Raw genomic sequence first — 26332 nt, forward strand, 5'->3', positions numbered from 1 at the left:
TACTACTCCAACCTTCATGTAAAATGTGTTTGGAATTGATATACTGTACTGTATCTAGAATAGGCATGCCTATGAGAAGACGTCCTAATTTGCGTCACAAATAAATTGTAACTTCTGTGTATATATATATATATACTGTTTATCCCTTCAAGCATGTACATAATTTTAGGTCCATGCATCATTCACTGCAAAACAAAACATGAAATTAGAATAATTGTGAACAAAAGCAATAAAAAGCAGTAAAAAAAAACTTTGAAGTTTCTAATATAAACTACGTATTACAAAATATAACTCTTGCATGGAAACATGCCAGGTTGAATATTACATTGCAAGTCGAACTAAATCTAATTTCCCTTTAAACTCATAAAACATACGTGCTTATGTAATCACTAGACAGTTCCAGCAACCAGTGTCCCAAGAATATGCTGAAACTTTTTTTTCCGAGACCGATGTCAACACACACTCCTCACCACACTTTTGGTGAGCTCATAGTGTTTAAACGCTGCTGTCACAGTGCTACTTGAGAGCACAGAAACAGCCAGATGATATGTTTTCAAAAACTCAAGCAGTTTCGGCTCACATGCGCTGCCTGTGGTCAAACATAAAGCTAGCAACGCACAGACTGGGGCAAGTGGCGGTACGCGTTGGACTCTTATATACTGGCTAAAAATAACTGGCCAATCAACGACGAGACGTTTGGAGTCAAACGCACCAATCAGAGCGGATAGTTAGCCTAATGAGTGCGGAGCTTCATTGCCATTGGTCGGTTGTGATATCATTTGGCATGCAGGAGGCTGCTCGCTGCCGATTGGCTGAACCGGAGCCAGCGTCATCAAGCCATGAGGAAGGAGGGGGGGCGGGCTTGGAGGTTTGAAGAGGGAAGTTTGCAGAGCCAGTTGCTCTCCATCTAGTCCGGTGCAGTGTTTGCAAATACCTTAAACGCCGAGCGAGAGAAGAAGGAGGGGAACGGAAGGAGGCTGCTTGAAAACAAGCGCTGCTTGGTTTGCGTCGCATGCGAGTTACAGCAGGGGACACTCTTCGCTCCTTTTCCTCTTGGCTTGTTTTTCTTCCTCATAACACATTTAACGCGCAAATCAAATAGGCTTACTTTGACAGAAGCTCGGGAAAATGGATGTTCTACCCATGTGCAGCATCTTTCAAGAACTTCAAATAGTTCACGACACGGGCTATTTCTCCGCCTTACCGTCACTGGAGGAGTACTGGCAGCAGGTGAATATGTCAATCCACTCTATCTTCAGCTTAGTCACGAAATAACATACGTGCACTCGCATGTGCATGCTTTAAGGTTTAGCCCGGTCAATTGCTTGTGCTTAGATGGCTTGAATGTGGAGCTCTGGGCGAAGTGGATCACTGTGTCACGTCTGACAGCTGGAAGTCCAAAACACCCGCGTGCGCGTGTAGCTCGCGCTGCGCTTCTGCGTGCGTGGCCACGACTCCACCGTACTCCATTCAGCATTTCATACTGGTTCTGTCGAAAAGCCGCGGACCATTTTAGGTGCTTTGCCTGGCTTTCTATCATTTCAAGAATGTCACAAACAAATCCAACATTTGAATAGATACACTCATGTCCAATTAATGGCTCCCAGGCAACGAGTTGTGATTGTCGCTGTCAGCTTTAAATGTTTATTTACACGGTTGAAGTTGCATTTGGTGTGCGCTGCAGTATTCCGATATTTTGCTCGTCTCTTTGGGCTGAATAAAGCAAACAATTATGGCCATTCTGATGCAGTGCAGTTCGATAAACTACCACCACATGATCGCACCTCGAAGACGTTTCTGATAGTCACAATCAAAACTGCATGAGATGTGGACGAGTGTGCCAGATGTCATGGTTACTGTGTGTTTGTCATCTTTAAACTGGAATCGGCAGCACAAGATGGGAGCAGATCAAATTTCAATTCCCGACTGGCATGCATGGAAGCCAGCTGGGAAACACTGTTAAGGCTGCACAAGAGCGAGAAAGACATTTCTTCGCGGAGGATATATTTATCCGACATGAACGTAGTCAGCGTGGTTGTCTCTGAGCAGCATCTAATGAATGGCCCTGCCTTTCAACTTTAATGGCCGCTGGAGTAAATTGGAGAGCTTGTGTAGTGTAGCTGACACTGTGAGGAAGGATGTGATTGCATGTCAGAGGTACGCATGAGGAAAAGCAGCTGAATAGCTCATGCTGGGGCGGGAGAGGGGGGGGGGGGGGTTAGGGGGTTGAGTAGTTTCCTTAAAAGGTATCTAAATTTGCTCACTGAGTCATTGGGCTGCTGAAATGACAATGTTGAGAGCTGCAGTATATGTTCCCGAGTGAGGAAGATGGTGATTCAAAGGAAATGGTATCCAAGCCAGTCACAGGTTAAGCTACTGCTGTCTGCTGCAATTATGATAAATGCATGTAAAATACAATCACAGCAACAACACGTACCTGCAAAATCTAAGAGGAAACAATACACAACCCGAAAACAGGTTGACACTTTGAAATATGTATGAATTCAACTCTAGTTTGTAGAACCTGATGACATCATACATAAAGGCATTTCTAATACCTGGATTCTGAATCCATATGCCAGTTTGCCAGTGATCACTTGCTGCTGCAGCCAAATGTTCCACCGCATCCAGTGTTTGGGCTTGTAAGCACATACATCATTGAAAAGGATCCCTCACCCCGGTAGAATCCAGCGTGAATGAGCCTACACTCTGCAGGAGTTGTGTTAAAATTCATGTTTTCTCACTCTACCGTCTGGTTTGTTGTCATTGCTTCAGACATGTTTGGAACTGGAGCGCTACCTTCAGAGCGAGCCGTACGTCTCCACTCCTGATCTGAAGTTTGATGGCCAGGAGGATCTCTGGAGCAAGTTGATCTTGGCCTGTGGGGATAAGGCCAAAGCCGAGTCCGACCCCAAGCTGCCCCTTGCACCCCCGGAGGAGGACAATCACGACAGCCAAATTTTTGACACCAACAGTGTGAATTCGGATGCCAGCAGTGAAGCGTCAGACAGTTCCGAGGAGCTCTCGCCCACGCACAGCTTTAGCTCCAACCCACTCGGCTCTGCCTTGGTAGGCTCTGGACCTTTTAGCCCATCCGTGATCAGCACTCCGCCATCATCGCCGGAGGCCATCTCCGAGCCCGGCGGTGTCGTGAGCGGCTGGGTCGGCATGCACGGCGACTTGCACTTGCCAGCCAAAATCAGGAGCGGCGGCGTGGCAAAGAGTTCGGAAAAGACAGGACTCACCTGCGGGGATGTTTCTCCGGACGGCAGGAGGAGAATACACCGGTGTCAGTTCAACGGATGTCGCAAGGTTTACACAAAGAGCTCCCACCTAAAAGCACACCAGCGCACTCATACAGGTGAGTAGTACACTTGCCTTGCTAAATCGAAACATTTTCTGACGTAAGAAGCCTTAATTGAGTGAAGATGGTTCTCATGCAGAACCCCCCACCAACCCCCAATGGTATCGTACATCTGACGTGTAACACAATTATGCATGATGTCCTCAGCTGGTGCACAACAACATTCGCCTTGCATGGCTGGATACCTAAACGGTGACCTAATCTATGTGGAATGTGACGGACTGGCCCAGTGAGAGAGCCGCAAACAGGAGTAAGGGGGAGGGGTTGCACACGGGAGATAAAAGGACTTCAAAACGGATAACAGTTTCGCCATGTGAAAGGCAGAATGGGCTCGGGTGGCGGGGTCCGCCGCGTTTGATATGCTTTGAGTGGTCACTTTTCGATTAAAATTTTATTTATTTTTTTTACATTAGAGGCGTGAAATTGCATGGATGGGTTTTTCTGGTTTTGTATATCCAGCTCTCGCACATTCTGCCCTACATCACCTGCAGCATTCCCAGCGTGCCTACTGTTGCATTATAAGAGTAAAACAAAACACGCGAGTCATCCAACGGGTTCAGTGGAATCTGTCTTGGGTGACTCTGCATGACTGACTCATCAGGCCCGAGGGATGATTGATTTGATGCAAATAAGAACAGAGTTCAAGACCCCACCCCCCCGAATATCCGTATGGCTTCAAAGGGGTTTATCTCTGCTTGTTTCAGGTGAGAAGCCGTACAGGTGTTCATGGGAGGGCTGCGAGTGGCGTTTTGCACGAAGCGACGAGTTGACCAGACACTTCAGGAAGCACACCGGGGCAAAGCCATTCAAATGCAGTCACTGTGACAGGTAAGTTTGCCTTATTTTATCGGCCAATAGCAGAGCAACGTTTCACACTGGTAAGCCAAACGTGTTCACGAGTCGATTGGAACTTTATATGGAAACTTTTGTTCTGAGTAAGATCTGCAAAGTGAACCAAGGGGAGATGGTTTCACACAATGAGCGGGTAATTGAAGATAAGTTATGCTTTGTTTTTCTCCCCACACCAATGCCTTAAAAGATCTGTCACCCGGAAACATAGTCGCATTATGTTGACTGGCCAAAACAAGCAAGATGACTTCAAAGTGATCTTTATTGGCCAAGTATGCTCAAAACATGGAACTTAACAGAAGAAGGTAATTAACAGAAAAGACATAATGACGACGATAGCAAATAAAAGGAGAGTGGGGACTCCTACGTCATGACTGGCGCACCGGTAAGCGTCGAGGTAGACGTTGTTGTCTTTTAGGCAGGTTCGGATTCTGTCAAGAAAGGGAATTGTTTGATTTGGAAAAACACTTTCTGAGACAAATTCCGACTGCCAAGCAAGGGATATTTCTAATAAATAATAAAAAGTAATGGACCGTCTGCAAAAATCTCCCATTGAGTCGTCCTTGAAAACACATGCCTCATCTTCCAGCTTCTGCTCCACGATTGACTTTTTTTTTTCTCCTCCCTCCCTCCTTCCCGTTCCCCAGATGTTTCTCCAGGTCTGACCATCTGGCTCTTCACATGAAGAGGCACATTTGAAGCCGGGGTGAGCACCAAACCAAGCAACACAGCGGAGGGCAACAATTTTTTGTTTTTGTGGGTTTTTTTTTTTAATGGGGTGGGGGGGGGGGGGGAGAAAAAGAAATCAGTCTCCCTACCAGTCTCTTGGTTGAACTTATGCCAGAGAGCAGAATGGTGGGAGTGTGTTCCAGCCAAAGCATGCTGTTTTGCACCATACTGAAACCCAGTGCCTCCGGGTCCTCTCTTCAGAGGAGGGGCGCCCAGAAGGTTGCAACAAGCGGACAAAATCATCAATGTTAGGGAGAAAAATGCTGAGAGCAATTTTTGATTCAAGTGGTCAGGAAGAAAAAAAAAAAAAGAAAACAACAAAAAAAAAAAAAAGACAAGAAAAGAATGAATGATTTTGTTTGTATGGTGCATGATGTTTTGGAGACATCTCCCCATCGGACAGCTGATACACTGGTACTTTGCAAAAACTGTCTGAGGTGAGCACGAATGTACTGTGAATGACTGGCACGGGTTGCCTGACCCCTTCCGGGAAGAAAAGGAGGCTTCGGGGAGGGAAAGAAGCCAAGATGGATGGCTCGTTGGATGGGCCGAGGGGGCTGGCACCAACGTTGCTGTGGACTGAGTGGGGTTTCTTGGGGAAACATTCCACTTAGGTTTCCCCAGTGGCAGTCTGTCTGGCACCTAGACCTTGGGGGAGAGAAGGTTTTTCTACCAGAGGAAAACCATGTCACCTTTCCGGTCCAGGACCGAAACTCACCCCCGTGGCCGCTGTATGAGATGAGTTTTTTTGTTTGTTTGTTTTGTTTTTGTTTTGGTGTTTTTTGGTGCAGCTACTAAATGTGCAATGTGTTATGTAGCCTGATTTCTTATTTTTTTACGAGCTACAAAGCTTCCTTTTGTAGTCCAATTGTATGAGCTGTGTGCTTAGAGGTATAACATAACTATAACGTCAGTATCATAGACAGGTGTTGCATGGTTCTAGGGTTTGATCATTTCCCGTTTCCACTATAATCAGGACTGCAAATAGTTTCAATTAAAGAGCAGCTAAAATGCAAACGGTTGAAAAAAATTGTTACAATATTGTACATAAAGCCTTGATGATTCCCTCTTCTTTTTTTGTTTAACCAAATCCTCATTCCTGTGTTCATTTCACCACTGCTTGCTCGTTCTTCTCATTCATCTTCTGCCTTGGGGTGACAATTTTTTGGAATTTTTTTGTACTTTGTTTCTATCTAATAATGCACTGTTGACCTGAATGGTGCCTTATGCAAGTGACGGCCCCGAGGCAGTGGGCGGTGCGCTCCGCTCGGGAGGTCGTGTTTGTTCTATGGGTGATTTGACAAGCTTGATCAAGGCTCAATTACAAAGGTCTTCTCTTTGTGTTTCGTGTCGGCGAGCTCTCGTTTCTTAAGTGTGGTCATTCAAGTACTTGTTTTGTTTTGTTTTGGAGTCTGAGCACCCAATTTAGCGACAATTCTGTAAATAGTTCAAATGCTGTATGTTTAAAGCACTTATTTTTCGTTATGAACGATGTCAACTACTATGTAGTATGTACTGATGTCCATCAAACACAGCTCAAAAGGTACAAAAAGAGCCCCATCATTTTTAAGTTGATCCTTTTCTCGGTAAGCCCCCTTCCCCCTTCCCCCTTGTCCCTTTTATGCCTGCAAGTGGGACTGAAGAAACAGCTAAAGATTTATTGTAATTAACAGGCTGCAGTTGGACAGGCCTCGCCTTGTAGTGCCTCACAGGAATGAATTGCTAAAGGCTTTGTTGGCATGGAATCTGTCACAGACTGCTGACTGCGGAGGTTGGATATTGACCTGTCTGGGCAGCGTTGTTTTAGCAAGGCGGCAACAGTATTATGAAAACCAAAAGCACGATTTGGCCCCCAAAAAAATGCAGGGACAGGGGACTCCAGATCAACCATTGACGGCTGCTTGTCAGCAGCAAAGAGAGGCAAAACACTAACGGCCCGGGGGGGGGGGGGGGGTGATCTGCATCTTGAGTTGCAATGGATATTTGCCCAAAGGCGGAGGCCCCAATTCATGCAGGATGAAACGATTCGCCGCCACCTTGCCAAAAGGAATCCGATGTTGTGCCGCAATATAAAGATTTCGGATGGGCGGGTGCATGAGGACGTGTACAAACTTGGAAACTAGCATGGATTGGGGATAGCTGGCAGCCGATACAGTTCAAATCGTAATTGAGCCTTGAAACAGCTCTGTTTGCTGACATCGCTTTCTCTCGACGTCATCTCTTTCTTGCCACTATTCCAGCTCTTCTGTCTCACACGCATATACATGTGCACACACATATGCACACACACACACACTCTCTCTCACACACACACAGCTTTGTTCTCAATTGACTCTTTGTATAAAAGGAAAAAAAAACTTTTGTAAAATTGTTATGTTTATGCTTTATGAAATTTTTATTTGGAATTGTTTTGCAAAATTGTTATATTTCTGTATGAATGTATTTTTTATTGGAATAATAAGAAATTCTTATCTGACCTTGCTTCCTTCGTCTTATTTGTTGAGTCTCCTCGGTTGGCCGACATTTATCGCCAGCGCTTCTTGCCCTGCGGTCACACAGACAAAAATTAGATGAACTCCGGTGTGTGTGTGTGTGTGTGTGTGTGTGTGTGTGTGTGTGTGTGTGTGTGTGTGTGTGTGTGTGTGTGTGTGTGTGTGTGTGTGTGTGTGTGTGTGTGAGACTTTCCTAATGCATTTAGAAACATGATGTTGACCAGGTGCTCCATTGTGCAACATCCTTCCTACATTTTTTTTAAGTTACTCAAGGGCCTCACCTTTTCCTGACTTGTAAATAACAGTCGGAAAATAGCAGCTTGCCAAACATGGACGCCCAATGCACTGACCCTCCTCCCCCCACCCAAATGAACACCCCCCCCCCCAGAAAAGTTTTCTGCAAAACGCTGCTGACTAGTTGAAAATTCCATGAGCTCCCCATTCCTTACAGCAAGCTAATGCTCATCAAAGCAGTATAAATAATTTATCTGTAGTTCTTACAGCCCATGGCATTTAATTATAGAGCCACTTTCATACGTTTGTTTGATGATGACTTTCTTTTCACGCAGATAATGATACAAAACAGCAGTGGGTAAACCAAAGAGCCGAGTTTAAGTTGTAAACTAACGAGAAATAACATGCTCCCCTGCTTATGCCGATGACCTCGAATGGGCAGGCAACTTATTAGCGCCTCTGATTTCCAGTAAAAGCCCTTTTGCGTTTTAAATGAGGTTTGCAAGCAGTTGGTAATTAGCCCATTTTTGTTCAATTGATTTTTTTAAAGCAGCTCACAGATTTTGCCCAGGAATGTTGTTTTTGCCCGGGAATGCTGCAGCTCCTTGATCTGCTCCGCTTGATTCGCTAACTTCAAATCTACTGTACCTCCGGTACCCCCGCACAATACAAGACATGGCTACGGAGCACGTTCCCTTTATCTTCTAACGCAAAAGAAATTGGTCTCGATGGAAACGCAAATGATAGATTTGCCCTGCGTTGCTCAATCATTTTGTCGTTGTGTTTTCAATCGATGCCGTTCACAATAAATTGTGTGCGATCTCTCTCGCCGTTAAGTGCGGAGGAATTAAAATAACAAATACCATGTGATCCAACCTGTGAAATAACAGACAAGTAGCAAGAGCGAGCGACTGCATTAACTGCGCCTGAGCCAGACGCGCATGAGAAAATGGACTGTGATGAAGGCCCCGAGCAAGTTAAATGAGGGGAAATAATAAGGGAAGAGGAGCTTATCAGGCTCCGAGTCTGGTCCATTCAGCCAGCCAGACTGCAAGTCATCACATATGCCGATTTCACTGTGAAAGCCTGTGCGGGGGGGGGCTCCCTCCCTGCAGCGCTTCCTGTTAATGGAGTCTATTAGGACTTGTCTTATTGGGGGAAGAGAACCAAAATCAGAGGTCACCAACCTTTCTTTTACGCCGTAAGTGCCCACCAAGTCGTCACCGCCACCACTCTGTAATCACCCACATCGCTCTCCCGCCTTTCCCTTTCCAAACCCCTTCACGGTCCATTTTATCCACAAACAAGCAAACGAGTGTAATCACTTTGAAAAAATGAAAATAAATAGAAATGCGGGCTTTTGCACGACCATAATATAACCCAACAGGCAGCTGAATATTTTTTAAACAGTACTGTAATGCAATTAACCCCAAAAAGTGGATTAAATTTCCTTTTTCATTTAGTGAATGGATATTGTTTTTTGGAATGTGAAATAATGACTAGACAAGAAGTTTACACTCTGAAATCTTGTAGAAAGGCCTTCCAGAAGACTGACAAGAACTTGAGTATTCTTTTCAATTTGTCCCCAAAAAGTGCCACCGACACCAACACTCGGCACAGCAACTCGAGAGAATCACACGTAATCAAAATAAAATCTCGCAATATTTTTGTCCATAGGCAGTCGGGCACTCGAGTCCATATTGTCTGAAAAATGAATCTCTTTGTGCCTTTCCACATTGATACATTCAAGCGAATCCTCAGCTGAAAGTGCATCTTTTCAACACGAGACTTAAACTCGACCCGCTCAAAGAATCACAAGCTTCACGAAAGATTTGGAGGTGACATCGGCTTGCTCATGTGGGAATGATTAGAACGGATCTGGCAGATTTGCCTGACATTCATCCGACACGATGAAAATACCAAGTTACACCTCCAAAAACAGGTGGAGTCGCAGCCACGCGCTTACGGGGATTCACCTCACACCCCGCCTGTTAAAATACTCCATGAGGAGAAGTTGAAATGACCGTGATAGCGGCACGAATACGAAGGAGCGGGAAGAGCGACAGCAGTTCCCCGATCGGCATGATGTCGTTATTTGGTTCTGCTGAGATTCAATTACACAAATGAAATTAGTGTTAACTAATGTGCACAATGAATCATATTCTCTGAAAGAGAATTTGTTGGAAATGGAGCGAGGCCGTGCGTTGTTATGCACGGGCGAGGTAACCCAGACAAATGCAAGAGGACACAAATCTTCGGAAACGGTTTGACGTTAAAAGCAGTCGTATTTGAGGATTGATTTTTTTTTTTTTTCCTGTACGACCATGACTCGGGGTGAAGTAAGCAACTGCATAAAAGTTGCAAACAGCACGCTTAGGAAAGGCCGGCAGAAATGGTCCCGATGCGCTGAAATGACTCATAGTGACTGGTTTCGAGTCTGTCAGCCCTTAGCTGAATAGACCATACATACGTTGCGCTCATTTTTGTTTCTGGCATTTTATTTATTATGGTATTTTATTTATTATGGTATGATTAGACTTGACGTTATTCTGTTGTTTTTCTATTATTGACCATAAAGACGTTTCTAAATGTAAACAGGCCCATGGTTTTTTGTCTCACCTGTTCTCGTTAGCGACATTCCTTGTGCCAACCAATCACCTCCTTCCAGCCAATCAGGTGCCGTCCAGGTGCGCCTTGTTGTCTCATTCCGTTTTGGGGGTATTTAGTTTCCTGCTTTGGTTCAGTCTGTGCTGGTTTGTTGTCGTTGCAAGTCATGTTTCTCAAGTGTTGTCATGTTTCCTTGTGTTTCTTTGAATCTTTATTATTTGGGGACTTTGTTCATTTGGGATTGAATTGAATACAACTTTGTCTAATTGAGGTTGGTTGTTGGTGAAGAAAAAAAAGGTTTTGGAAATAAATTCTTTCTTTTTTGTGAGGGGAGATTCATGCAGCCTGCTTCCCTGCACTTGAGTTCTCCACTTTTTCTGCAGTTCCACCAGGAAAACAAAATATTCTCTCCAACAATGTGCATGTTTACTGCACGGCTAGAACCACTTTGTGAAGATACACAATGACATTTTGCTTTTAATGAAGGGGATTCAAAATGCACTTTGGAAAGTGAAATTGCCAATTCCTCGCCTGGCATGCATGTTACACCGATTTCTTTTCAGCCAGTTTTGCACATCTTTATGACCATTCGCAATTTCCATAATCCTGTGATTTTTGTAGTTTCCATGCATGCGATGACGACGAAGACGCATATTTATGAATTGATCTTCGCATAATGACTGACTACACCAAACGTTGACATTGTTTCGTTTTTGTCACGAGGCTAAGTCGTCGTCCCTGGAAACATTTCCACTAATCGCCATCTAATTAGCTGGGGTGAGCAGCGGGCCAGGAGCAAGCGGCAGTTAAGATGAAGTTCCATATAGCGAAGAGGGATCGCTTGTAAAAGCACATATGGCAGCCTGTGTGTGTGTGTGTGTGTGTGTGTGTGTGTGTGTGTGTGTGTGTGTGTGTGTACTAGATATATTCAGATTATTTGTTGTTTATTTTCTTCATTTCCATAACAGCACTCCTGTTTATTCTTTTAAGATATATTTATATGCCGGCTTCAACGCATAAATTTGTTCACGTGAGACAGACAGAGTTATGCCTTGCCTTGAACTCAGCATCCTTAAAAAGAATCTACTTGGACTATGGTTGGAAGTCATGTAACACAATAAGCTCTTCACACCGCTCGGATCCTGTTGACAATCAATAAACAATGGTAGGCAGCCCTGAAGGGAACCATCTGGTGATATGGATCATTTTTAAATCAATAAAGGTTAAGATGAAAGCACAATGATCTCATTTGACAAGAGCGTGTTCTTAAATGACAACAGCACGGAAGCGTGAGGCGCTGTAGGACACTGATGAGGTTCGTACCCACTGCATTTGCTGAGCTCCAGGTAAACGAGTCCATTTGATCACAAATCCGGGTCAAACTCGGACAGAGTCATCATCGCCGTGGTAATTCGATTCACTTCTCTCAGTGTCCCTGGCTTGTGTCACTCCGCCGGACAGTAACAGTGTGCTCGGGAGGATGGACCAAAATACACCGCAAGTGGGGGTCAAGAAGACGTGAAGCCGCATTCCCCTATCGTGCTCCCTGGTGGCCCGATGCTTCCGCCTTCTGCCCTTTCGCTCGCTCATTAGTATCAGGCATGCTCGATAGCTCAGATTGCTTTTTAAAACTAAAGATGCGCTGCGACGTCGATTACCATGCCGCTTCACCGTATCGGATGAGTTGTTTCTATGTTAGGTCACCAGACGTATAGTCACGTGTAAATACGGAGAGCACGCATTAACGTAGACTCAACGTCAATCCGGAATATACCGTGAGGCTAATTCGGGGCATTTTAGAGCACTTATTTAGTCCGACGCCTGTTTGACAGAAAAACAATGACGTGCCATACAGCTTTTTTTCTCTTTCCATTGAAAATGTTCTCAAAATACCTGACACGTACTGTTTTGACTTTCAGCACATTTTTGCGATGATATTGTTTACTTGTCCGGGGCGGATTTAGAACACGGTATGTTTATATGGCCAAATTTGAACTCACATAGTTCGTTGTCTCCACTTTTTTAACACTTCTCCGTGAAGTCACAATTTACACGCTCTGGGCGCAGGTCTATATTTGGATGACGTCTGCCTCCGCAACGTTAGGTGCCGATGATGCTTTTCGCTTGTTGAACAGTGGGTGCTCAACACGAAAGATGCGACTTTTAGGTTGTGACTTGATAAAAGCAGAGTGAATTTCACTGCTCTGTCCGCTTGCGTGCCAACAAAATATATCTTTGCCCACTTTGGCGACAAAGGTCATTTTATAATCGTTGGACAATGATTAAAAAAAATAAAAGTGAGTTTAAATGTGAGTTGAACTGGAATCGCATGATGACATGGTCAAATGAAGCCACTTTGATGCATTTCAAAATTGTGGTTTCAACGGATTCAATGAAATTGTTCCGTCACCGACCGCTGTCTGATGATCGGTTGATGTGCAACTCACGTTTGTGTTCCGGAGACATGTGAAGAGTTTAACTCTAAGAAAACAAATGGCGTAATTGAAAAGAGTAAAATGGATTAGAAGCGGCAGAGAAATTTACATTTGCATGGCTTGCTCGTCGAGATTAAGATGCAGCTCTGCACCCTGTCACATCAATTTTGCAAGGTGTCTGGAGATTGGAGATGATATGGCGTAATGTGCTGCACGAACCGCCATGATAGAAATTTCTCCCATTGGCCTTTTGCCAAAGTGACGGGACTTCTCTGGAATCGACAGCAATTTGCCGTTTCCACCCTCTCAAAAGCTGTACTTTGGACCCACCTATTATTTTCCCTCCAATCCACACAGCCCGTCCGCAACCTGAAGTGAAGGGATTTCATTTACAAGAGTCAAGCGAGATGTCAAACTGCGTTAAAGCTGCTATGATTTTCAATTTCGCCTGCCATTATATGTGGAGGCAAGTGAGCGGAGACACATACCGCACTTGTTGAAGCGAAGGTCTGCGACACTTTGGAAAGCTGCCTTTCCTTTCCTGTATGTTACTCGTGAGCATTTGCATTAATCACCATGAAAAGCGCCCCCTGACGATATGTTGTTGTGCGGACAGATGGAGGGAGAGCCCCATGCAACCCTTTCTTTTCATTTCGCGCAATCTGATCATTTTCAGCCGCAATGTGATGCGTTCCGCTGTGCTCGGCTCACAATTACGTTGAGAATAGCTGAGATGACGGGATTGCGCGTTGCTCTTTCAACAACTGATCTGTTCGCTTCATCTGTGTCGCGGCAATGGAAAATGAATTAGCGTTTTACACGTGCATCCACTTATCATGCTCGAGGTTGCTTCGAGCTTCAAAGTGATTCTGGTTTCTTCTGAACCGCGTTTATTAAAATGCCATGACAGACTTTAAAAATAGGTACATATTCAAAATATAACCTAGCATTTCGCAATTTTGACACATGAGTGAAGTAAAATCATAACCATTCGCACACCGCATGAAAACCGATTGGCAATTCAGTCTTCGGTTATTCTTCCTGCTGTCATTTTCTCAAAATGTCTTGAAATCATTGAGGGAGATCAAACGGGTCGAGCCGAAATCGCGATGACCAGATTTGGAGTTGTTTCTCAATTCGTCGTCCGTGTAGCAGCGGAACATCGACAGCAAATGTTAGCTTAGCCTAGCCAGCTTGCAGCACAACGGAGAATTGTCCGCAAGACAAGAGCCCCGGAGAAGAAACCTATTCTGCATCTAAATTCACATGCCGTCCTCTCGGATGAATTGCTCATGAAGAATTCATCGCAGCTAGGTGTCGTGCCTTTAAAACCAAATGGCAAGACTTGACCTTTACAGTGATGCTAGTTGTTGTCTGCAGTATACATCAAGGTTTTGGGGAGGTGAGTCATTTACATCATGATTTACATCCAATTTAATCACAGTCAGAGTCTGCGGACAGCGCCGCATCTAATTGTCATTCCAGCTTCAATAAGTTATGAACTCCCGATTGCTTGACACCACATCACAATTATCACCAGAACGTACACTTTGCAATGAATTATTTCCCTTTGGAGCAAGTAATCGAGTCATAACGGTTTGAAATGGTTCGAGGCTGGCATCCGATTTCGGTTTGCATGAAAAATAAACTCAAATGATGATTTTCTTTCTTTTTTTGTCATTACAGTGATTTAAAATGAGTGCTTAAAAGATGTGCCAAGATCACCTGTTGGGGGAGTTACTCATTCTTCACAGATCAGGGACATTATCGTCCATCAAGATTGCCAGACTTTCCAACAAAAATATGAACAAGACAAGCCAGTCCACCGGAACCTCTTAAATTGAATAACACTCAGATTGTACAGCTTTTTTTTAAACATGCTTCAAAATCAATTAAATTATTAGAGTTTCATTGTGTTTTCTTTTTTTAAACATTGGTTCATTTCCTGCTACGTGTGTGACGATTAGGAATCCTACCAAGTGAGATGGGTGACGCGCGTCTGCGACTCGTTACTCTGTCGTGAATGATTTACAATCCTACAAGTATGAAAATGCGAGTATAAATTAAAACACTGCCTTCATCGCTAGCTGAGGGACGTTTAAACCTGGAACAGATTATTTATATTTATTTCCATTAGCTCTCATTGTGAAATTGTGTGTTCAACCTTTGACGTTCCTTGTATTTTATGATGGTAACATTTAAGCTGTTTCTTTAAAATCAACTACGAGTTAAAGTTTGTTTTATAATAAAGTGGGAGAAAATGTAAATAACTGTAATAGTAAAATCCCATTTTTATTATAATTGGAAATTATTTTTACAAAAAAATAAACGACTGTGGTATGAAATGGATAGAAAAAAAAAGAAATCACCCACCACAGGCAGACATTGGAATGATCGTTATCTGGAGATGAATTGACTCTCTTAAATGATTGTGTACTTTTGCTTCACAAGGTTGTTAATGTGACCATGTTAGGTTAATCGCTGGATTTCCGGGTTCGATATTTACATTTGACTTCATCATCTCCCATTAAAGCCCGAAGCAACAAACGAACTTTAACACTCACACTGGATATTAATTTCTCTCTCTCTCTCTCTCTCTCTCTCTCTCTCTCTCTCTCTCTCTCTCTCTCTCTCTCTCTCTCTCTACCTCCATCTCCAGGAATTCATTTAGCAATGCACCACAGCATTCTTTAGACTAGTCCCTAATTAATTTTTGGTCACACGAATTAATTATCAAATGGAAAAAGTGAAGAGCATATAAGAGATAAAGAAGAAGTTACCGCTGGTGTTGAAGACTTGATCTTTATGCTAAACAGTGTGACACTATGTGAGGTGAATGCAGTAAAAATCTTGATCTTGCACTGTTTTTACGGATTTTTACGTCGTGAAGGATTCAACATTGGACTCCAATGCGGCAAGCTAATAGTGCTGTTTTGCCAACTTTCTTTTCGGGTCATGAGGAAGAGTCACAAAATAGTTAGTGTGAAAAAACTTTGAGTACTATAAGGATTCGTGACCCTGAAATCACCGTGGGGGCTAATGGAAGCATGTAGCCTTTTAGAGCAGCAATCGGCTCCAAAATAAAATAGGAAGAAAAAAATAAAACTTGGGGTCAAATTTTGCTGAAAGTCAATCGCCCAGGTGAAAACGCATTGAAATGATCAAACGTGTTTGGCCTTTAATCTCACAAAAAGGTCAGCGTGAACGTTTGTTTTCCTTTTTTTTTTTTTTTTTTTGGTTCCATATCAAGATAAATGATTTGCTAGAGTGAACTTGAAAAAAAAAACCCCGCGAGCCGTTGTCTGCCGCATGGAGCGAGGTTTGGGGCTGTTTGCGCCACATCAGGTCCAATCACAGCGACGGACAGCCAACAGGTTACTTTGCATTTTAATTATGAGAAGGTCAAGCCAGGGTTTGTTCACCGGCATGTGATTAAACATGTGCCGGACGCATAATTTATAGAGCACGGAGGTCGCTTTGACCCCATCGCAATTTTTACAATCTCCCACAAGCCAGTCTTGGTGCAATGTAAATGAACCTGGTAATTTATGACAGACGGTTATTCATGAGAACTAAAGGAGGGGGAGGGGGGGGGGTACAATCAATAATACATGTTTAGGCAATTTTTATTAACTGTCTGTTGCTCATAAATCATCTTGGCTCCAAGCTGTTTTCTTCATCAAGTGCGCTTATGGCTTTTTAACAGTGGAAAAAAAAAGTGGAAACAAAGAGTACAAGTTGAATCCCCGGAGATTTTGATGATGTTTCCAGCTTCTGTCACCCAGCGGGGGTTGACTGCGCTTCCACCGTCTCATTTCTCATTGCTACAACGAAGGTGTGTGGAGCGTCGGCATTGACAAACGCACGAGGTGAAGATATACGTCGCTGGTACGAATTACATTGTGTCGTTTCAAAACTTTAGCGGCGTCAGCCGAAACCCTCTGGTTCCCTTCAACCAGCTTTCTGGAATGTGAAAGAGCGGTGGTGCTGAAACTGAGCCAAGTACAACATGTTGTCATGGTAACCTACATTTTCAGGAGACAAGATTCCATATCTTCTTTCAACCACAACTCTTGTCAAAGATGACAACAACCAACCTTGCGTTCAAATTGCTACAGCTGTGGTAAACGTGCCAAAGACAAGAATGAGCCTTGTGAGTTGTTTTTTTTTCAGCGCGCCAGTGGCCAAAGCATCGAAAGCCAAAATACAGAAAGCGAAAATATCTGGTTCGTTGACGTGTCAGCGATTACAGCGACCACTCATCTGCAAAGACTTTCTTTTTGAGTGTGTCTGGAGGGATTTTTTGACCATTCATGCAGAAGAGCCTTGGCAGGGTCAAAGGTTACTGATGCTGTTGGACTTAAGTGAGGTTCTGGCATGCACTCTCTAGTCTATTATGTCCAGCCATGTCTTTATGGCTTTGTAAACAGTAAAGAGCCTTTCACTCCAGCGTAGAATAGAATCATCCAAAATGTCATACGGGGCAAGTCATTAATCCATCGGTTCAGATGTGTGCCCCCTCCCCATTTCAACAGTTAAAAGTAGGGGCACACAGAGCGAATGGAAACTTGAAAACGGGTCTTCTGCTGGTGGGTAGCGCCAGGCGTTGAAGCGCTGCCACTCCCCTCAGCACTCCCACTTCCCTTGTTTTTCGCCGTGCACAAAAAGACCGCCCCCATGATTCACAATCCATTTCCCAGGGAATAGTGCACTAATTCACATCTATTTTTACCCCGCACGCACATGCTCAAACGCCTTACAAATGCCATTCATGTTGCTGCAAAACAGTTGTCTGACCCTCCTCGATGAGCTCTCGGTCTCAGACGTTTCCTATTTGCATACTGTAACACAGCAGGGGAGCGAGGGCTAACTTTCTCACATGGGAGACCAAAGACTGTGACATAATTGTTTGGCGCATTATTAACACTCAGCGGCTGTGAATACGTACCCCACATGCTGGACTGAAAAATACAATCCGGCAGGAATTGAGGGTTTAGTCGTTTAAGCAGTGGTCCGCTGTCAAAATATTGTGCTCCCAATTGGCCTTCAGGAACCGTTTGCCAATGTCCAGATTGCGGAGGGGTGGGGGGCTACAAAACCATTGTAGCATTAAGCTCTTTCTTGGACAGAGGGCAGAATCAGCTTTTCCATTGGCTGTATAATGATGGCTTTAATCCGGACTTTAGAAACAACATGGCACGCGGACTCTAAATTCAAACCCTCAGCATTCTTCAGTCATTTTGAAGAGACACTTGGGTCGAGGAGAATAGTGGGGGAGACGAGATCCCTGCCTTCCCTCTTCTCTCTTTATGTGCCTCTTGGCCATTAAGAGCCAATGAAAAAGCATCCTATGATGAACTGGAGGTGTCTGCTCAGTGGAGAGACGATATCCATAAACCGAGTCCCGATGCTGAGAGCTACAGAGCTGAGATCATTCGTATCCACCAAGAGAAGACGCAACTCTTTGGCACATTTTCCAACCTCCTTACTTTCCATCGCAGAGACAAAGAGGGCTATTAGTTTTACAGAAATTTTAAAGGACTTATATGAACCCCAATATATGTCGGTCTGAAACACGTTTATGGGATGCGTGTCATGAACGACTTCTAAGATCCTGTGAAATCCTTGTATGAAGACCACAATGATCAATCAGTGACAACGCTGATTGTCATTTAAACTGCCCACTGATTGCATGAATGGCGATGAAAAATCTGGCCAATGACTGCCCAATCAAACTGTGCGGTAAAGTGGGACTTACCAAAATGTGAGCCCGAGTGGAACCTGTCCTCGGTAGTCATTGAAATTCAGGATGATTTTAAATCACAGCTGCTTGGCATCTGGATAAAAGGGGTTGAAGCTTCGCCAGAAGCTGTTATCCGAACATAGATGGGGAACAGAAACAGGAAACCGCCCGATATTAAGGCGCGCAGGGGTAAACGCCATCAGGACATTGAGATTCGATCTCTCAGATCACATTTGGAGATGGTCTGAGCAAACAGACACCGCATTCTTGGAACTGCTGCCGTCCCCCCCATTGAAGCCTAAGTATGTCGTCTTTTGCCTGCCAATGGTGTCACGTATATTTACACAGCCTCAAGATGTCTGGAATGCATATTTGAAAGCTGCCTGCGGTGAAATAAAGAGCATGTGTCATTCAGTGCTCTCATAATATCTGCGCACCTTTTCCCAAACCAAGGGACTGTAGACATACTGAGGTTGCGCATTCTCTTATGACAGCATAATCCGAAAATAATTGCTCTAAACTAATGTGTTCTATTAGCTAAGTAAATAAGTAAGCCACCGTTTTTTTTTTTTTTTTCCTTTGTGACAGATCATACTTATCAGGTTAGCTTTGCATAATGACAGCGGAGAGCTCAGTTTTGCTTGCATTTCATTTTGGGGATTTTAAAATGAACTAAATTTGCCCTCAGTAGAGCACAGCTCTCTGCCAAAGTTCAACTGTTAATAGCTTTTGGTATCATTTCCTTATACGATTTATATATTCTAGCAGATTGTATCCCAAAGGGGAAGTCTTCAAATTGTGAACTTATAAGAATTTGATTGACTTGGCGAAGCGACCTCCTTTTGAGAAGTGTTTATACTGTATGTTAGAGTTGGTGTTTTACAATTGGTTGGGTTCAAACAAGAGATATTCATCTTTTTCAAGTCAAACACGTGTCAGTCTGCAGCAAAAATCAAGGACCCCAAATATCGAACTTGGCCTCACTGTTTCTATCGCTTCGTCTCCTGAATCCGCACGTCCTCCTCATTTCCGTGGCCGGACTCCGTTTGTTCGCTTCAAGTAAGAGCCATCCTTTTTTTTTTTTTTTTTTGACGTTGTTTGGTTGCGCCCGTATATATCCTGTCGTATTGTTTTGAGGGTGTAAAGGTCTTTGGGAGAGTGAGACAGCCATATCAACGCTGTTTAGAATAAAGCTTGTGGCTGGCCCCATCCGTGGCCTAATGAAAAGTAGAAGATAGGCTATGCTTGTCATGCTTGGCTAGTCCTGTGATTGGCAGACTGCGGGCTCTTACTCTGCTTGCATGCCAATTAATCTCACCCTCTGAATTTCCCACCACTGCTGTTTTATTCACCACTTAATAGGAGGGGAAAAAAAGCGTATGCCCGATTTCAAACAAATCACAACAAAGCACGCTAGATTTATTTTTATTTTGGTGCCCGGAGGTTTTCTACTTTCTCACATTGAGCTCACATAATGAGTCATGATTGGTTTTGTATTCCTAAAGACAAAATCAGCCAGGGACTGCCCGAGTGATGTTCGGCGACAGCTCTCGACAAATTGGTTGGTGCCAAATGTTTGTCCTTTTGATTTGGTGCATTGGTTAAAGGGCACTTTAAACCAAATTAGCATGCTGCTCAGGCGGCCACAGAGCATGATTACTCTCTTTTATTTATGTGTCAAAGCAGTGGGAGAGAAAAGGATCCAGGCTCAGGCTCAAACACTCCTGGCTCTGTCTCAGTAGACAGCCCGCGTATCTTTAAATGGCCGGTCATCACCATTGGAGAGCAGATAAAGATGGATTTCAGATGAAGCGCCAGTGAAAGGAGACCTGAGCTTGCTGTTTTTAAACCGCCTCCAATCATTCATCATCGGCTCCACGCTTTTGTCGAAATGGGAAATAAAAAGCACTCATACGGCTATTTTACAAATCAACACGGAGCTGACAGAAAATATATATAAATATATCTATCGTCATCCATCATTAATAACACACGTGTTGGCTAAGCTCACAAGACAAGCGAAGAATTCAGGTTACAATTCATCGGATAAATATTTCATGACTAACATCTGTTTATTCCATGCCAGTGTGTTTTGAAGTTGTGACAAATGAACGTCAAACACATAGTAAGTGAACAAGCTGTCGGGGAATGAAACAAAGATTTACCAATGCTTCGAGAGGAGGATGCGAGTGGGGAAAGTTAAAAAAGAAAAAAAATGCCAGACTGTTTTCCTCAGCTCATTGAGAAGATTACATACAGTATTCACTTTGCAGAATTGCTGGGAGGATGTTGAGTTGGGGGTGAATGTGTACCCTCTTGTGCACCCCATTTGCCGTCCCACACCCCCTCCTCTTTTGGGACTGTGCCATGGCTGGGACAGTACTCGCATTCTTCTTCGGCTTAGTCCAGGACTCTGTCAACTAAGCACTAATGGGCAAAATCACAAAAAGCCCTCAGAAGACAAAAGGAATCCTTTTATTTTGCGAACATTCAAATTAGTCAATGCCTTTTCCATGATTTTGAGGGGGGAAAGTCCGCTTCATGTTCGCAATATCGTTCTGTACTTCCTGCATTTGTTTGTTTGATGTGTTTTACACCCACATTCCTCACGACTGTAATACGCCGTAAGGGGAAAAAAAAAATCCCGATCTGATGGTTGCTGGATCTATAAAAAAAAAAAAAAAAGAAGTCTGTCTTTATTTGAGAAGTGAATGACGTTTTTTAAACCATGAATTGTAAATTTCAATCCACAGCACGAAATACTTTCTTGTCAAGCGGCTTGAGATTTTGTGAGCTCTTGAGCCCCATTTGCACCAAGCGCTTTGATTAGGTACGAGACAGTTTGTTTGGGGGGTGTGTTGTATTGGGTTGCGTTTTAATTGGAGACATACCTTGCAGGAGCTAATTGTTTGGTCTTGCAGTCTTCTGTGTTTGTAGTTAACCACAATTGCGATCAAGTATGTTTATCAAAAGCTAATTCTGTGCATCCAGCCAATCTCGATGTAGCTCAAGGCGAGCCGAACCGCGTCTTAAATATGACAGATGCTCGCTCCAACATTGCTTTTGGTCATGTCATTGATGGAGAAACTCAGTGTGGGAGGTGGTTATCATGTAAATTAACGGAGAGGGAGAAATGCAGAACGCCTCGCTTATTACATTTTCAGAAATTGCCAGAAAACAAACAGATTTACTTGGTTGTTTCATTTCACACTTGATGCTGGGCGACCCACCATAAAGACTCAACTATTTGTTTTCAAGCTATTAAAATGTCCAAACATCCCTTTTTAATGATCATACAAGTGTAAAACTTAATTAATACCGAAACATAAAAATGGTAAAATGCTGGAGTTATAATAGAGTTGTATTGCTGATGTGTCTCATCTCATTTTTTCTATTATGTAAAATTATTGTAAACCTTTTGTCGAAGTACTTACTCTTTTGGTAAATATATTTTTTAGATATCTCATGAGAAAAATCCTTATTTTTGAAAAAAAAAAAGGGAGGGGGAGCTAAACATTGAACCAAATAAATTCTTGCTAGACCTTGGGAACTTCTCTGATTTCTCATGTGTTAAAGCCTTTGGATGACTAATCATTACCGGCCGAAGCTTTCCCCAAATTTTAATCAAATTCGGAATCGTATCAGCGAATTCCACTCTCCAACTGAAACACGATGATGTCAAGAGCCTCCACCTTTTCCTGTTTCTTCCTAAACTCTGTCTCTGCATTAAACATGCGGCCGATGGCCTATCATGTGACATAACGCCATTGTGTTTCAGTCACAGATAAATCCCGAGACACTTCAGCTTGCTTGAAAACAAAGTCAAGGAAGGTTATTTCTGAAAAAGCACCGAATACCACTTAAAAGTAATGAGCACTCATCTGCATCCCCTCGACTGAGCGTTTCATTCCGCAGTGGCCGCAAGGACAAATACAAACACAAATCATTTAAAGTTGAAGTTGCAGGAAGCTATCGGAAGTAGGAAAGGAAACATAATTAAAGCACAACTTCCACCCCCCCACCAAAAAAAAAAAAAATAGCTTTTAACTGCTAATACGTTTATAAGCTTTCCAAGAACTGTTGTTAAGACGCGCCTACATAAAGTTATAAAAACAAATTCAAAAATAAACGGTTGGCGTCACAATTTTTTTTTCCCAGTCTCACTCAATAAATAATCATAAGAATATATTTTTTGAGAAAATAAGCGTTCATACTGTATGATATTTCCCGTACTCCAGTCGCAGGCCGGAACCTTGTGCTTTTAAACGCTTGATCTTTAGCTAAAAACACAGAGATTTTACAAAACTCATATTCTATGCACCATTTAAAAACCTACAAGCTGTTACTGCCGCGTTAACATGAATACATTGTTCAAAGCGGCAGTGGAAAAACGTATACGCTTGTTGCGTTAGACAAGCCGACAAGCACACATCCTGCTGACTGCTCGGGGGGGCTGAACCACTGGAGAATGTGCCATTAAATCATGTATCAGGATAATCCGGAATCGCTTTACACCCTGGTTGCCTTTTAAAAAGAACCGAAACTGGCTTTCCTTTTCAGCCATGGTCCTGAATCACGCCCCCTTCCCCCTTCTGTTTTCTTTTCAGTGTATCCTGGGAACCTGGAGAAATAATTACATCACTGCGATTCTCCCTTTCAGTTCGTCCGATTGGATTTGTGGGAAACTTGGTGCAGGAAGGAAGGAATTGCAGGTGTGTTTAGGACAGGAACAATAGAATAAAAGCAAGACCTGTGTAAATACTGCACATGGTGCAGAGAACGAGCTGTCGGCCCTTTGTTGAAACGTGTTTTTCCAGCACTGCCGCCAGCTCTGTCAGCGCCACGCACCGGCCACTAAATTAGGGACGCATAAGATATTTTATGAGTGAAATTATACTGCAGTTTACAATTACCGCCAATTATGCTCGGGGAACTGTCCACCTTCTAGAGTGTTGCAATGTGATTTATTAAAAGTGAATCCAGGGACCCCCCCCCCCCCCATCTCGCAGTTTATCATCCACATCCTTGCTGAAGTGCGGATTTTTAACCAATCATTTTAATGTCTTTTTTTTGTTGTTTTTTTAATGTACCACAATGATTAGCACCGAGTTCTACTGCAAGAGATGCAGCATAAGCATAAAGTTTACAATTCCCGCAAACTCTTCTTATTTGTTAGCATTAAGCTAGCAGCCTTGGCTAACTGCGCACGTTGTTTGTCCAGCTGCATGTCACATGCGCATTCGTGAGGGGTGTAGGGACGGCAAAAGCTCCATTCCAATATTGCTCTCAGCCTTAACGTCGCAGACTTCACCTTGAAAAGTCGATCGTTTTTACACGCTCTAATAGTTTGCACCTCTCGTATTGGTCAACAAAATATGAGAACTGTGTTTTCCCAATTCCCTTAGTCATTCCATTTTAAGTCTTTCAACTGTAGGATGAATGAAAACAACGATGAAGCGTCACAGTTTCGGCAAAATCAAAGAGGAGAGGTCACGTTTGTTAGGCCTCCTTAACAGTCTAGTAATTCTTTTGTGTGAACGTGGCCCCCAAGAGAGTTGTTTACAATCATAACCGGAGCCCCGCTCCACTCCGCCCAGCTCTCCCCCCTCAAGTCCATCATTCTCATTCAAGGTTCAGCAAACTGTCCTCAAACGACTACACACACCAACTCCCAAACAGCTTTTGTTCCAACGTCCTGCGGTACATCGGGTGGCACGAAGCGCCGCAGAGTGACACAATCTCTGCCTTTTGTTCCCACATTCTCTCCATATGCAATATTTGTTGTGCCGCCCTTTGTGAAGGCGCGTTCCCATGCGACTGGCAGACGTCGATTTGAACCTGAATAAGCCACGCGGTTTTATTTTTAGCGCACCACTGCTGCGTCTGTCTGCATAATAAACTGATGAATATGTCGACGAGATCCAACAAATACAAGTCTGACGAGGTGATGACTAGCCAATGAAACAAAACACGTCGGCTGACATTTATGTACCTTCAAGAGGGCATGGGTTACAAACAAAAGTTATTATGCAAATCAGTTCTACTCTCCTGCTCTGGAAAAGCGCAACTCGGCTCGATTCGTGTCATTCAGTGGGTCGTCTTCAGAGAGTACTCATGCATGTGTGGAGCTAAATTTTGAGGGGGTTAGGAAAACAACTCAAAACAAAAACAGCGCAAACTGTGTTCATCACCCTACAAAAAAAGTTAATCTCACTTTTATATCCTATAATGGAACAACAGTGTTTGCTTGGATAAAGAATGGTGTAGCCTGATGGAAAATACCAATTTTTTTTTTAATCTGATCTGTCTGATCTGTTAATCTGGAATATGAACCAAAAATGTTGGTTTCTTAACATGCATATATATTTTTTTTACACCTTGAGAGACTTTTAATTTCGTCATTGCTTTTAACGTTAACATTCTCTGGTGACGGTTACGACTTGATTGGATTCATTCAGTACTTTCACTATGGTTGTGGTAAAGCAATGTGTCCGACCTTGTAGGTTTTATAAACGTCAGAGAGTTTGGCCAGGGGAGCGCAATTAAAAAATAATTTGCAACCCTTTGGCATTCAAATTGATCCTGACAGGTATTTCCACAAGGTTTACTTTCCACGACGTACAGCGAACTGTGGCGCGCCACGCTCAAACTTCTTTTCAATTTGTTCAGGTTGGCTCTGCTCACCGGAGGTCGTCGTCTCACCGAGGGAGAGAAAGCGGCGTTCCGAATCTTCCATCTCTGACTCTTTTGCACTTCAAAGTCTCTCCACGCCTTGAGATCACCAACTCTGCTTCTCACTAGGAGAATAAAAGAGATACATTACGCTTTGATGAAATTGATCCCCGAAGATGGCAAGCTGGATGTCAGCCACTTTGATAATGATTCTGTTGTGGTTCTGCAATGCTATTTCTTTTTATTTATTTTTTCTCCCCCCCCCCCCCCCCCCATCCTTTGGTGCAAGTACTACCGTTAGATCTGCTATTACGAGTCAATAATCGCTGTCCTCCGAGTTGCCTGTGCGCTGATGCGTTTTTGAGATGTCGCACAGATGGGAAAGGCTGTCTCTCGAATATTCCAGGAGGGATTTGACCCAATTTCTTTTACAAACTCCTCACCCTTTCAAGCTAAATGGCACTCCAGTCTGAAGAATTAAATCTGACAGGTAGGGGCTCCATCGTGACTTGATTCACCCACTGAATCCCTACAAGCATGCATATCAGAGAAGAGCAAACAGCCCATTCAGCAATCAATGTGAATGAGAAACATGCTTACAGTTCAGTTGGTGGTAGAAAGGGGGGCGGGGATCCTTATTCCTGACACAACATTATTTCTATCAGTCTATTAGAAAATAACAGCATTTTCAAAGACGGGGGAGGAATACATTATGAGCAGTTAGCCTGAAATGACAACACACATTATACGACGATTAGTTTGCACGAGGCAACTAATGGATTCAATCACAGCACATTAATAAACAAGACACTTAGCTTTGTATCTACCTGAAGAGCCTCATTAATCTTTCATTGAGATAGCCACAGCCGGGCCAAGCTGCACAGGTCCAATACTTTGACTACTGGGGAAACAATGTCAGCCGCTACATCTTCCGCTGGCACTCCCTGCGGTTGTGTCGAGCTCGGAATAACTGCCGCTCGCAATGAAAGAGCAATAAGTGATGATATTCTCTCGGCCCCGTTGTACAAAAATGACCGTCATACATCTACAGGAAGTGAGAGGATAGCTGATCGTTAGCAATGAATCGATGATTACTTTGGCAGATGCTTTCAAAGCTCGCCGCCTTGGGCAGTTTGGAGACTTCAAGAGCCAAGAGCTTCCTTGCGACGTCGCCCCACCCACTGGCATTTCAAAGTCCTCGGCAGCC

The 26332-nt window shown here is 43.5% G+C and overlaps 1 protein-coding gene and 1 long non-coding RNA gene across 2 annotated transcripts; one reads left to right on the forward strand and one right to left on the reverse strand.

The window, feature by feature from the left end:
- The first annotated feature begins 883 nt into the window (after positions 1-883).
- klf6a (Kruppel like factor 6a) lies at positions 884-7418 on the forward strand. Its single transcript, XM_086102168.1, has 4 exons — positions 884-1230; positions 2776-3361; positions 4069-4192; positions 4861-7418. The coding sequence occupies exons 1-4, from the start codon at positions 1129-1131 to the stop codon at positions 4910-4912; spliced, it is 864 nt and encodes a 287-aa protein (XP_085958294.1). The 5' UTR covers positions 884-1128; the 3' UTR covers positions 4913-7418.
- Positions 4456-25834, reverse strand: LOC147186844 (uncharacterized). Its single transcript, XR_015099021.1, has 4 exons — positions 25726-25834; positions 25156-25250; positions 7420-7487; positions 4456-4644 (listed from the first exon to the last, which is right to left on the reverse strand). It is a non-coding gene; the product is annotated as an uncharacterized LOC147186844 (long non-coding RNA).
- Positions 25835-26332: the final 498 nt, after the last annotated feature.

Source organism: Hippocampus guttulatus, chromosome 21, assembly GCF_054856545.1.
Source record: "Hippocampus guttulatus isolate MCC_2025c chromosome 21, RoL_Hgut_1.0, whole genome shotgun sequence".
NCBI lineage: Eukaryota > Metazoa > Chordata > Actinopteri > Syngnathiformes > Syngnathidae > Hippocampus > Hippocampus guttulatus.

What these genes read in the sequence shown, in the direction of transcription:
- klf6a (XM_086102168.1), top strand. Translation starts at nt 1,129, where the DNA reads ATGGATGTTCTACCCATGTGCAGCATCTTTCAAGAACTTCAAATAGTT. An exon ending in ACACCAGCGCACTCATACAG is followed by an intron (nt 3,362 to 4,068) that starts GTGAGTAGTACA and finishes TGCTTGTTTCAG; the next exon opens with GTGAGAAGCCGTACAGGTGT. An exon ending in AAATGCAGTCACTGTGACAG is followed by an intron (nt 4,193 to 4,860) that starts GTAAGTTTGCCT and finishes CCCGTTCCCCAG; the next exon opens with ATGTTTCTCCAGGTCTGACC.